Source organism: Chanos chanos, chromosome 8 (genome assembly GCF_902362185.1).
Source record: "Chanos chanos chromosome 8, fChaCha1.1, whole genome shotgun sequence".
In the NCBI taxonomy this organism is placed as follows: Eukaryota; Metazoa; Chordata; class Actinopteri; order Gonorynchiformes; family Chanidae; genus Chanos; species Chanos chanos.
Genome location: NC_044502.1, coordinates 24,631,243 through 24,644,996, shown reverse-complemented (window position 1 = coordinate 24,644,996; position 13,754 = coordinate 24,631,243). Strand labels below are relative to the sequence as shown.

At 42.4% G+C, this 13,754-nt stretch overlaps 1 protein-coding gene across 1 annotated transcript in view; it reads left to right on the top strand.

Moving 5' to 3' along the window:
• arhgap32b (Rho GTPase activating protein 32b) overlaps window positions 1–13,754 on the top strand; it is an 85,635-nt gene that overhangs the window by 64,280 nt on the left and 7,601 nt on the right. Inside the window, exons 13-17 of the mRNA XM_030783003.1 lie at window positions 146–196; window positions 786–860; window positions 6,494–6,643; window positions 12,472–12,574; window positions 13,143–13,287. Of these exons, the coding sequence (XP_030638863.1) occupies window positions 146–196; window positions 786–860; window positions 6,494–6,643; window positions 12,472–12,574; window positions 13,143–13,287 (524 nt within the window). The remainder of the gene's footprint in view (window positions 1–145; window positions 197–785; window positions 861–6,493; window positions 6,644–12,471; window positions 12,575–13,142; window positions 13,288–13,754) is intronic.

The window sequence follows — 13,754 nt, the reverse complement described above, 5'->3', positions numbered from 1 at the left end:
ACATTAGCATTGTATGTACTTGTGATCATGCTGACAAGTGTTTGCTGCTTCTGTGTGTTTGTGCTTCTGATCTGCTTTTCTGCACTGCACTGTGTGTATGCATGTTTAATGCTGTTATTTCGCTGTCTTCCTGCACCCCCCACAGTGTCCCCCTGCTCTGCTCTCCGGCCGGCCTCCTGGAGTCTGTTTCCACCCTGTGCGTGCTGGTATACTGCCATCCTCCTCTCTCAGCTCATCTCTCTCTCTTTCTGTCCTGTTCTCGCTCTCTCTCACTCTCTCTCTTTTGCCCTCTCTCTGTCTCTCGCTCTCCCTTTTCTCCCTCTTTCTCTCTCTTTTGTCCTCTCTGTCTCCTGCTCCCCCTTCTCTCTCTCTCTCTCTTTTGCCCTCTCTCTGCCTCCTGCTCCCCCTTCTCTCTCTCTCTCTCTCTTTCTTTTGCCCTCTCTGTGTCTCCTGCTCCCCCCCCCCCCCCTCTCTCTCCCCCTCTCTGTCTCATATCAGTGCTGTTCTCACAGTATCAATGTCACTGATTTCAGCGGTGGCTCATTGAAGTCTGTGTGTCTGTGGTGAAGTGTGCTCTTTACTGCATTAATGTGTTTATTGTCTTGTTTATGGCACAGTCTAACTGAAGTAAAGAACTGCCTAATGGACAGAGAATGTTTCCTCTCCCCTCCCCCAACCAACGTCCTGTAACACAGAGTTGACTCCCAGCCTAGCAGAGAGCAGTGAGTGCAGCTCTTACTCAGAGCTTGGCTGATTGGCTCTTTCTCTCTCCCTGCTACATCCAGATTTGGAGATGGAGAGCATTAAACAGGAGAGTGCATGGGCTCCAGACCCCTTGAATCACTACAGACTGAGTTCAGGTAGACACACCCACTCCTCTGTGTGCCGCCTAACTATCAACTAACCTTCTCTACAGTAGTTTATGTACAGCGGGTTTCCCTAATAACGACTCACTCTCACTGATACTGTTCTCTTTGCCTTTTTCTCTCGTCGCTTCTTTAAAGTCACAACTCTCAACTTTCCTCCACTTCTTCCTCTTACAGTCTGGAGCAGAACTGTTGCACACCATTAGAATGCCTTTCTTCTATGTGTTAACATGCTGGGTTTTTTTCTGTTTGTTTGACTTTGATTTTGATTTTTGTTTTTTTGAACCACAGGTGAAGATGTTTATTGAAATGTCAAAACTTTATCATTGTGTGGCAAACAAATCTTCTCCTCCTGCTGCTTTTCCTTGTACTATTTATAGTAGTTAGACCAGTTAAGTATAACTCAGCTTGTGTTAGTAAAGTGAGCATAACAGTCCATCAATTCTCTTCAGCATGAATGATTTTGTCCTCACACAGTATGAGCTGTGGTCTCCCTGTATGTCAAAATGTTTCAGGATAAAGTAGTGTTCAGTTCATAGCCAGACTTCAACTAGACTGGCACAGAGTATCATGAATCATTCACAGGGTTATGCTAATGTCCATTTTCTAACCCAGGATTTCCAGGCCTAGCCATTATCATTCAAGGCAAAATGTCTTGTTCAGTCACAATTTATTTCCAAATCAAACAGATGATTCCTGTGTGCATATGTATGTGTAGACATAAGTGTGTGTGTGTGTCTGATTTTAATGAATGTGTCCTGTTATTACACACACACTACACTTGCCCCAGTGTGCTCTCTCTCGCTCTCGCTCACACACACACACACACACACACACACACATTACACGGGTCCTCAGTGTGTTGGTCTCTTCTGTTGTAGCAGGTGTTCTTCCAGATGTTGGTCTTTTGCTGCTCTCTCAATCCCTGATGAACAGGCCCTGTCTTCCTGTTTCTGTGTGTGTGCATGTGTGAGAACCTCAGGACAGCTGAGAGGATCTGTGTCAGAGTTGCTGTATTAGGAGGATAGAACAATATCTGTGTACTTCTCCTGTGAGGGGAGGGCAGTCTGTTTCCTCAGTGTCTCCCTCACACTTCTCTGTTGGCTGCATGTTTTGGTTTAATATTGCATGTTGGCTGTTCTGTATACCTCACTCTGTGTTGGAGAAGAAACAGTTCTTAAAGTGTGTGTGTGTGGTGTAACCCACCCTTAGGGCAGCCCGTGGCCTAGAGGTTAGAGAATCAGGCTTGTGTGTCGCCGGTTCGATTCCCAGGACCCCCAACTGCTCCCTGCTCCCCGGGTACAGGTTTGTTGCCCACTGCTCCTGGTGTGTGTGTGTGTGTTCGCTACCAGTGTGTAAGGATGGGTGAAAATGCAGAGGATAAATTCACTGCTCACTGTTCACAGTGTGTGTGCGATCATGGGATTCAATTCGATTCTTTGCATATTGTCTGATTGCACGGAAAAGCCTCATAGCATAAAAGCATGAAATGCTTAGATCCTTAAACAGATTGTAAGACTGAACTGGTGCTTTTTTTCCCTCTCTCCACACACCCCCCTCATCACTGATGCATAGCCAATGCATTGGCCAGCCAGACAATGAAAGGGCCCATACTCACCTCTCTGAGTCTGTTCTTTGCCCCATCTGTCAGGAAGCAGGCCATCTCTGGTGATGTTTGGTGCACTGCAGTTTCTCAGCCCAGACTGTTGTCACTGCCCTGTGCAAAAGAATGGGTCTCGTAAACAAAAGAATCTTTATCGTAAACAAAGAGTGCTAACAGCTTAGCCAAAACACATTTCCAGAACATCTCCCCTTTCTCTTTTAAAGCTAGTAACTGAAAGCCAAATTCCTTTGGCAATTAGTAATTGATAAGCTGTTGCCTAGTGCTGTTTGTAAACACATGTAGATTTTGCGCTACGATGACAGCATGTACAACGTAGCTGCTGTGGTTTATGCCTGTATGGTATCCTCAGCTCGGAGACTGTCATCGTTCGTCTTTGAATTTGAAATTCCTCCCCCCCCCCCTTCGGATCAGCAGGCAGTTTGAAGAATGCAGTGTGGCTGTAAAGTGATACTAGGGGCTGGACAAATACTGAGGGAAAAGAGAGAGGGAGAGAAAAAACGAGGAGGAAAGAATGCTTGCTGACTATGAGCGTGTAGATGACACGACCAAAAGGCAGAGTATATCCACAACCCACTACGCATTATCTTGTGTCGCTTTGGGAAAGCGGAAGGTATCGACGTTTTATTGGTGTTTTCCTACAGCAGTTTTGAATGAACTCCGAATCTTCTCCGTGTCAGTTCGTCGGTAACAGCCGTCCGATTTCGACAACTTCTTCTCTTGTTAAATCTACTCCGTCGGTTTAGGGATCATTCAGCATCGCTGTCCTGAGGTAATGTTAAGTTTGCTTTTGTCTCATTGAAATAGTGACTTATGCCCAGTTCCTTTACTTGATTTCACAGCCTTCGCTGGTACAAATTACCGAATTGCTAGTTAACATCTGGAATAGTGTTCAGCGTCAGTATGTATTTGAATGTCAGGATGTTTGGTCTAAATGGTATACAAAGTTATCTTTAACACGGTTTTCCTCATACTGCAAGGCATTTATCTGTTATTAACCTTATCAGCTTTTTAGTTATGTTTTTTTTTTTTTTTTTTTTTACATTTTATTTGTCTGTTTTTTCTCTTTCCCCCACTTCGCTGTTAAGTGATACCCCGAATATTTTGATCACTGTTTCAATGAGAGTAAGTAAATGTCCGCTCTGTGCCTTAAGCAAATTCTTGAGAAGGGCCAGTCATAACCCAAGTAGCCATGAAATGTCTGGGCGAAGTCGCCAGTATTTGTTACTGTTTAACTGATATTTGAAGACTCAGTGGCGTGACTGTGCCTTTTTAAAAATGAATTCATTATTGAAATATTCTTTTAACTTTTCATTCGCTGAATTATGTTTTCCATATTGGGCACTTTAATAGGTTTAACACATGGAAGTATTCCTTTTCGGTACGAAATTTTGTAAAAGGAAATTGTCAGATTGGGCCAGGTTATGCTCTCCTTGACGGTTTAATCCCAGGTACTTTACATTTTAAATGTTGATGCAGTTGCAAAAATCATAAGTTTATCATATGTATTACAAATCAAATGCTGTATTATGGTGGTCGTACGCTGTAGTATGGTTTTCATTTTCAAATCTTAATTGAAGAATGATCAATTGGAAAGTGCGTCCTCAAATGTTGGTATTACCTGGACCAGTCATCCACGCGGTTACTCTGACAGAACACACTGAGGTTAATCCAAACAGAGGTCGCTGTCTTTACACGTGTGACGTGTTTATCGTATGTTTGGGTAAAGGGCCTAGTCAAATTCATGGTTGTTTGTCCCTTGGCACGTATGGGATGACTGAGTTAATATTATCTACAGAGCTGGACTTGTTTAGCCTGTCAAGCTCGCCCTCTTTGATAGAGGTACCTGCTCCCTGAAGCGTCTCCCTTAAACTGGGTAATTGCCGGCATTTTTTAAGAACGGGAGTTCGCTAGCGGGAGGGGCATGTACTAACTCGAACTTTACATGGTGGAGTGATACTTTGAGTGTCAGTGTACAAAATACACTTAAGGAGCGTAATGGTAGCATAGCCTCACACTTCAGGAAAAAAGGTGGCAAATATAAATTGCTTTTCATTTATCTCGAGGAATGTCAAATCTAGAATTTTGAAATAACTTGAGCACCATGTTGCTTTAGCTTTAGCCTAATGACTTTAAAGCTACAGGACTGTCCAAGTAGTTTTATACATTTCATTACCCTGGCCCAGAGAAAAGTTGTTCTTTTTGCAATGTCAGTGATTTTCCTCAGGAAATGCATTTCATATGACCATTGTCTATGGAGCAAAACAGCCGTAACATTTTTGAAAACAGTGCAAAGTAAGTTAAGAACCTATGGAGTATTTACCACAAGTAGCATTTAATTGTTTTTAAGCCATTGTCATAAGCTACTCAATTTCAGAATGAGTGTTGATGACTCAGGTTCTCATTTTGTTGTGGTTTGTACTACCTCATCCACCATAGAATCAACACGTCCCACTGTGGTCATGTATGGCACACTCTACACGATCTAGGATGATTCGCTTGGTTTGAGAGGTTTTTTGGGGATATCCAAGGCTTGAGATGGAATAGGATCTGTTTCAGTGAAAGACCTTCCTACTTGTGTCACTTACAGTACTATATCCTGTCCAAAACACACACACACACTCTAATTCACATGTGTTATTGCAGTAGGACTGGTTTTGATGGTCCTGGCCTCCTACAATCTCTCCACATCTCTGTAGCAGCTGACTTAATGAAGCAAACATTTCTACCATATGGATAGTTCTGTTGGTAGTCCTGGGGGTGATTTAAATGTGCAAAACAGAAATGAAGGAAACTCCAGGATGGATGGTAGATTTAAGAGATAATATTCTTTTATAACCAAAACTTTACTTTCCATGGCCTAGTTCAGTAGTGTCACATTAAGATTCAGATGGGATCTTTTGACTGTAAATGTGTGCGTGTGTGTGTGTGAGTGTTTTTCCTCTGCTCTATTCAAGAGCTGTTGGTGTGAATTCTAGCACAGGCTTCTGGATGGGCTTTGTGTGTTATGACTGTCAGCAGTGAAACATTAAAAGTTGCTCATTTCAGCCCTCTGTTCTTCTTCTGTTTGATGACATGAAAGGGAATAGTGTTCCTCTGTGATCTCATACATGTCACCAACCCCTTATCTGTGGTTGTCATGCTGCGTCTTCTGAAACAACTGACCGTAAATGTCCATAAGGTCTGCTTCTCTTTGTTGTTGTTGTTATGTTGGTCCAGCTCTCCCTTAATTATCCTACTCAGTGAGCTACCCCAAGAGATAATAGCTTTTGGAAACAGCACAAGTGAGTTAACAGCTTTAAAAAGTCAACAGCAGCATGCCCTTTATGCTCTGTAGGACTATAATAAAGGTATGACAATCACGCAGTTGGTCATCACAACCAGGGTCTCTTGCTCTGAGACACAAGGGGAAAAACTCTTCCTTTTCCAGATGGTTGTGAAAGACACCAGTAACATCACAGATCAGAGCTGCTCTTTCTTGACAGAGTCAGTGCTTTGTTTTTAGTTTATCCACTTTATTTGGTGAAACAATTGTTTTTACCATACAAGTAGATCCTCTGATTAAGGCTCCCATTTTGGGATGTAGATGTGCAGTACGCCAAACAGACTAAAAGGAATGCTCAATGTCGCTGGGCTAGTTAGTTTTTGATGCTCATTTCTTATTTTTGACAGAGATTGTCTGCAGAAGTGGTGTTTTGCTGTGGTCACTAAACACTGATTATCAGTCATGACTTTGCAAATGGTCTGTTAGAATACAGTTCTCTTCCTCTTTGCTCTGGTTCTTTTTTTTTTTTTTTTTTGACACCTTGTGAGGACAGTTGTTATCTGAAAACTGTCACTATGAGATGTTTATTCTCTGATTCAAACTTGCCATGCTACTTTCTGATGCAGCGTTGCATTGTCAATAACAAAAACAAGTTGAGCACCTTGACTCCAGTCTTAGTGTACACGCTCAGTTATGCTTGTGTGTGTGTGTGTGTGTGTGTGTGTGTATTTCCCTTTCCAGTGTCAAAGAAACACGGCAAGCTGATCACTTTTCTACGGACCTTCATGAAGTCGCGACCCACCAAACAGAAGCTGAAGCAGCGAGGGATCCTAAAGGAGAGGGTGTTTGGCTGTGACCTGGGCGAACACCTTCTCAACTCAGGCCATGACGGTAAGACTCATCTCTCTGCTCACCGTCTGACTTACAGACAATAAGACTCGTCTCTCTGCACACCGTCTGACTTACAGACAATAAGACTCGTCTCTCTGCTCACCGTCTGACTTACAGACAATAAGACTCATCTCTCTAATCACAGTCTGACTTACAGACAATAAGACTTGTCTCTCTGCTCGCCGTCTGACTTACAGACAATAAGACTCGTTTCTCTGCTCACCGTCTGACTTACAGACAATAAGACTCGTCTCTCTGCTCACCGTCTGACTTACAGACAATAAGACTCATCTCTCTAATCACAGTCTGACTTACAGACAATAAGACTTGTCTCTCTGCTCGCCGTCTGACTTACAGACAATAAGACTCGTTTCTCTGCTCACCGTCTGACTTACAGACAATAAGACTCATCTCTCTAATCACAGTCTGACTTACAGACAATAAGACTTGTCTCTCTGCTCGCCGTCTGACTTACAGACAATAAGACTCGTTTCTCTGCTCACCGTCTGACTTACAGACAATAAGACTCGTCTCTCTGCTCACCGTCTGACTTACAGACAATAAGACTCATCTCTCTAATCACAGTCTGACTTACAGACAATAAGACTTGTCTCTCTGCTCGCCGTCTGACTTACAGACAATAAGACTCGTTTCTCTGCTCACCGTCTGACTTACAGACAATAAGACTCATCTCTCTAATCACAGTCTGACTTACAGACAATAAGACTTGTCTCTCTGCTCGCCGTCTGACTTACAGACAATAAGACTCATCTCTCTAATCACAGTCTGACTTACAGACAATAAGACTTGTCTCTCTGCTCGCCGTCTGACTTACAGACAATAAGACTCATCTCTCTAATCACCGTCTGACTTACAGACAATAAGACTCATCTCTCTAATCACAGTCTGACTTACAGACAATAAGACTTGTCTCTCTGCTCGCCGTCTGACTTACAGACAATAAGACTCATCTCTCTAATCACAGTCTGACTTACAGACAATAAGACTTGTCTCTCTGCTCGCCGTCTGACTTACAGACAATAAGACTCATCTCTCTAATCACAGTCTTACCTAGAGTTCAGGCCAGCCAAAGAATAACACTCCTGTGCTCGGTGCACAGTCTAGCTGGACTGTAGCTTTCCTAAACAATAAATGACAGTACTGCTGTCAGCCACTCCGGGCTCCAAAATCTGTGCCTGGCAGGAATGGTTTCCAAAGCAACCACTTGGCTTAAAGACACATAAAGGTTTGGGAGTGTTCAGTAAAAGGGTTGTCTTTGGAGATTTTGTCTGCATTGATTCAGATCTCCCTGGCTGCCTTTGGCCTTTCCTCTGTTTGCTTTCCAAAGCCACCTAACCCAACCAAAGGCCTCATCCTTTTCAAACAGGGTCCATGCAACAGTGTGTGGCCACCCAGCCATCACAAAGTCCAAATCCAAAGAGGAAAGTCCACCCAGATTTCTTAGCTTGATTCTCTCTCATATGATGCAGTGGTGAAGATTTTTTTCCTGAGAGAATGGCAAAACACTGATTTACTTGGTTTATTCGTCCCCCTGCCTTTCTTTCTTTCTTTCTTTCTTTCTTTCTTTCTTTCTTTCTTTTGTTTACCAAAACCTGCTCTTAAAGCTCCAAGTCATAGCTTGCTTGGTCAGACCACTGGCTTTGCGTGTTTGAAAATAATCTGTTGAAGTGTGTCAGTGCTCAACAGATTTGTGAACTGTTTGTGTGGTTTAATGCTTAAATTTTTGACTCTATTCTTTTGAGGTGTGTGTGCGGTTTGACTGTGTGTGTGTTTGCGCACGCACTCTTTGTCACACACTGCCTGATATCAGAGAAATGAAACATAATGAGGATTCCTTTGACAGGGATAAAGAAGAGGGGGAAAATAACAGAAGAACAGGGCATATCATGCTCTGCTGTAAGCTTTGATTTTTTTTTTCAGCAACAAGTGAAAGCCAAATCCTTGTCCTCATTGAGTCGGTCTCTTTTGAGATGGCTGGGTGTCTCTCAGTGTCGGCTGAGGATTTTCTGCTTCGCTGCGTTATGTATGGAATTTGGGTGAACAGCTGCTTCCGAGAGGCTCTAGATCTCACTCATCATCCAGATAGTCTGTCAGAACTGGGAGGCCATTCGAGGGGCCTTCATCTCTCCCTCCACTGGGCTTGTCTGCACTGAAATGTTGGGAGGTTCAGGCGGAGGTCTGGAATCTGTCTCATTCCACTGAAGTTCATCTTGAGCAGCTCTTTACTGGACGAAAGCGTCTTTCTCACTCCCTCTCCCTCTCTCATTGACAGTGTCTTTTTAACTGATGATCATGTCCAGATAACTTTTTCTGTATATTATTGATCATTGCCTGAGTTACTTTTGCCATGGTCATTGCCAAACACAGCTCTCCATGGTTTTGTGCTCTCCAGTAAGGATCACTCATTTGATGCCTTTCAGAAGTGTGTGAGTGGGAAGTTTCTGTTGTAGTGTGCAGACATGGGCTTGCAGTAAAAAAGGCCATTTGCCAGAGACAAATCAGCTCCCTACCCTCATTTGTGTGTGTATGTGTATGTGTATGTGTATATATGTATCAGGGGTGTAACAACACGCCAAAGTCATGGTTTGGTACGTACCCCGGTTTTGAAGTCATGGTACGGTACGGATTCGGTACAGTGAAAAAAGACGTGCAAAACTTTAAATTTCCTTTCATTTAATACGAATTTACTTGTAATCTTATACACTTGCACAAACTTGTAAACAATGGCAAACTGGCCACAATTTCCAGTTTGCTCTCCACTCTGTTTTTTCCTTGTACCGGTAATATTCACATTTGGATGATGCCGTCTCAAATGAGATCATGTTCGATGTACTGCCAGCAACATACCCGATTTCAGTTTAACAATGCCGGCACGCTGCCTTCATTTTATCCACATGCCTTTGCCCATTGCTACTGTAGTTCACTGGAAAACTGAAATGTTCCCAAACAGAGGACCTGAAGGATACGGGAGGGTCCTCAAGCTCTGGCTTTATGGTCGCCATACTTACGAGGTTTCGTCACTGAACATGTGCTAATTCAGTTGATAAGTTACTGCTCCATTATGGACGTTTCGGTTGACGGACCATCAGAACATAAAAAAGTAATGCACGTAACGCGTGTGGTTATAGCTAGACTTTATTCACTCGAATCACAACGCGCACTGAACTGAACATCCTGTACCAAATATGTGTACCATTATCCCCCTAACACAGAATATACAGCTTGACATAACTTTAAATAGAATAATAATTTCATGATTTACATGTCTTATAGTGTTAACTGTGAAATAAAAAATGTTACCGAGTTTTGTTACCGTGTTCCATAACCGCGACACGAGACGTTTGTGGACGTTTGTATTGCGGTTTCGATCTTGGTTTCAGAACCATTACACCCTTAATATGTATGTATGTATGTATGTATATATATATATATGTGTGTGTGTGTGTGTGTGTGTGTGTGTGTATATAAACAGTAACATAAGCTTGTTGTCTTTTTTAATGTTCACACTTCTGACATGTGGTGCATTGTGTCTGCTACTGTAAAAGCCCATCCTGGATGTGGAAACAAGACAGGTACAAGCCGTCCAGACCGGCCTGAAACCACTTCATGAGTCTGTTTTTACATCCAACCAAAAGTTCTCACCTAGTCACTTTTACTCTTATTACACCTCTAATTTTAAGAATAGATGACTGTTTCACTTTACTGTTTTTGTGTTTGCGATGTGTTTGTGCAGCTGCAATTAAAATGCTGACAGTTTGGAATGTGAACCTTCTGTGCTGTGGAAATTTTAGCTCACCATAGACATAAATCAAATAAAAATGCTTTTTATTTTCTTATTCTTCCTTGTTTATGTTAAGAAGCATGAGTAAAGTGATTCAGGGAGCAGCTGCTCTTTGACATTTCTCTCCCTGTTCCCCTGTGGCCTGTACATCCCAGGTATACCAGTGAGAGGTCTGCTAAAGCAGTGTTGAGGCTGTAGGGGGAGGGAGCCCCTCAGTGTTATCCTTGTGTTGTTTTTCTGCATGGATTTCAGGGCTCGCTGATTTGTCTGATAGATGAAGTCTCTAGCAGACAGATAAGGGCTCACGGATTCTTTAGCCCATTTAAGAGCCTGGCTTTCTCTCTCCTCTGTGGGGTACTGTCTTTTTCCCTTTTATCTCTTTCTTCATGCAGAGAGAGGTCACTGGCCTTGCCTTTTGGAGAGTAATTCACATGTTTTAGCTTGCTCGCTGGTCCTGGAGTTGTACAGTACTTCCCTCCTATTTATCTGGGGACTTTAGTAGATTCCAACTGACCATTTCCCTCAGGCTTTCCAGCTTGTGCCACATCTACATAGTGGTGAATGGATTGTAGCACCTAGCGCTCAGCTGGAATGGTAGCCACCTGACTCTCCTAGAACACTGCCCAGTTTCCCAGTCCTTCCTGCCGTATACAATGTCAAAGGAGAGGACAGAATTGTGTATCTTCCCTGCTAAAAAAACACTGTGCAACACTGAACCTGTCTGATTTGTGAATGGTAGGGACTGGCTCTGATGACCTTGTCTCCAAGCTGATTAAATAGGTTTTACAGCAGTTCAAGACACATTCTACAAATTTGTAAAGTGTAAAGTTACCTTATGCTATGCTTAGGGGGTCAACAGTTTTGGAATGTCAATATCTGCTTCCATTATATTTTAATAATAATAATAATAATGATAATAATAATATTTATTTAGAGCCCAATATCACTATTTATAGTCTCAAAGGGCTTTACATGTGTATAACAAAGTCAAATCAAAATTATATCATGCATAAGTTCGAGAAAATAGATAAGTCTTTAGTCTTGTTTTAAAGGTATTGAGAGAGTTTGCTTCTCTAACTTCTTTCGGTAAACCATTCCAAAGGAAGGGAGAGCGGTAGGAAAAGGCTCGGTTGCCAGCGGACTTCTTTTTAACTCTTGGAATAACTAATAATCCAGAATCTTGAGAGCGCAGGGTGCGAGGTGGGTTATAGGGTGTAATTAAGCCAGACAGGTAGGAAGGCGCAAGCCCATGTAAAATTTTAAATGTTAATAAGAGGACCTTAAAATCTGCCCTTGCATGAATTGGGAGCCAATGAAGGGAAGCCAGGACAGGGCTAATGTGATCAAACTTCTTCGTTCGGGTCAGAATTCTAGCAGCTGCATTCTGGACCAGCTGAAGACTATTGGTACTAGAGGCAGGCAGGCCAGAGTAAAGAACATTGCAGTAATCGAGGCGAGACGTGACGTATGCGCGAACAATGATTTCTGCATCAGCCATACTTAGAAAGGGCCTAATTTTAGCAATGTTACGGAGGTGATAAAAGGCCGTTTTGGTTGTGTTCTTGATATGAGTGACTAGCGAGAGACTAGAGTCAAAAATCACACCAAGGTTCTTAGCTGAAGAGTTTTGAGAGGTGATGCAGTTGTCAAAATTTAGAGTTAGATCACTAAAAAGATGCTTATGCGTAGGGGGACCAATGACCAGCATTTCAGTCTTGCCTGTGTTAAGCATCAGGAAATTTGAAGACATCCAACCCTTAATAGCACAAAGACATGCCTCAAGGTTAGCCAATTCAGAGCGGTCATTATGCTGGATAGGTAAGAAAATCTGAGTATCGTCAGCATAACAATGGAAGTTAATGTTGTAACTACGAATAATGTCTGTGCAAGAGTGACTCTTGAAAGTCAGTGATGATGAAATGTTCTGAGTTTGTTTTGTGACATTAATGGCACTGCTGTAAATGTTTATTGTGTCAAATGAAGGTTTATACAGTGAAGATCCTGACTGAACTCTCTTCTCCTTCAGTTCCTCAGGTCCTTAAGAGTTGCACAGAATTTATTGAGAAGCATGGAGTCGTGGATGGGATATACCGTCTCTCTGGAATTGCTTCCAACATCCAGAAACTCCGGTAAATGACAAACTCAAATACATTCATCTGTCTGTGGGTTTGATATCAGCTCTCAGTACAGATTCTCATGTTCACCATTGTTCAACTTTTTTCAGGAGGTCTTATCCCTGTAGAGTGGATGCAGTTTGCATTTGTAGTAATGTGGTGTTAATCTGAGGAGCTGAACAGAGCTTACATACATAACACTCACTCACATCTTCCCCTCACTGAAATTAGTAATTTCAAAATTAAGCAAATATGAAGCTAGCCTGATCAACATTTCCAGAAGCCGTTTGTGTGTGAGATGCTTCAAAGGACCTGACGATTTACAAAGGACACAACTGATGTTTTACGTAAACAGATTACTTATTGGAGCGGCTTTCAGAATCCACTCAACATCACAATGTATGCCTTGTCAGCCTGGGCCATCGATGATTTCACATTACCATTTCTGTGTTAAGACACTGCTTTAAACAATCTCAAATTTAACTTGTGTAAATAGGGCCTGTTGTCTTTTTTTCTGCCGTGTTCTATATGGGCTGTAACTTAATTAATCTATTGCAGTGAGTTGTATATGCTCTGTTTGCAGGCATGAGTTTGACTCTGAACAGGTCCCAGACCTTACCAAAGATGTTTACATCCAGGATATTCATTGTGTGGGGTCCCTGTGCAAGCTCTACTTCCGTGAGCTGCCCAACCCACTTCTGACATACCAGCTCTATGAGAAATTCTCGGTGAGGACCTGTGACCCAGATGGATTTCCATCAGCCATACCAAAGAAAACTGTGGGCCTGTTCTTTTCCCCCCTCACGGCAGTTCATGCCGGCAGTAAAACCATTGTTTGGGTTTAAGCAGAGGCAGTTAGAACTGAGTGTCATGTGTAATGCTTTCCTGTGTGACTGTGGTTTTTGCAGTTTGCCTTCCTAAACTTTAATATCTTACTTTAGAGAGCTTTGTGGCACCATGGCTGAGCTATGCAAAGTAGTGGAAAGTAATTGTCAGTTTTAAGTACGTGTTGTTAGGTGCCTGAACATTTTATTGGTATGCAAAATGCAGGAGATATGGCCAGATCTGCAAATAGGGCTTCATATACTGTCTTTGCCAAAGGCTCTTTGTATTCATATGCAAATAAAAACAGTGACATTACAACAACTAGCCATTAAATCCCCTTAAGCAAAGAAAGGTAGCTGTGAGGACAGTG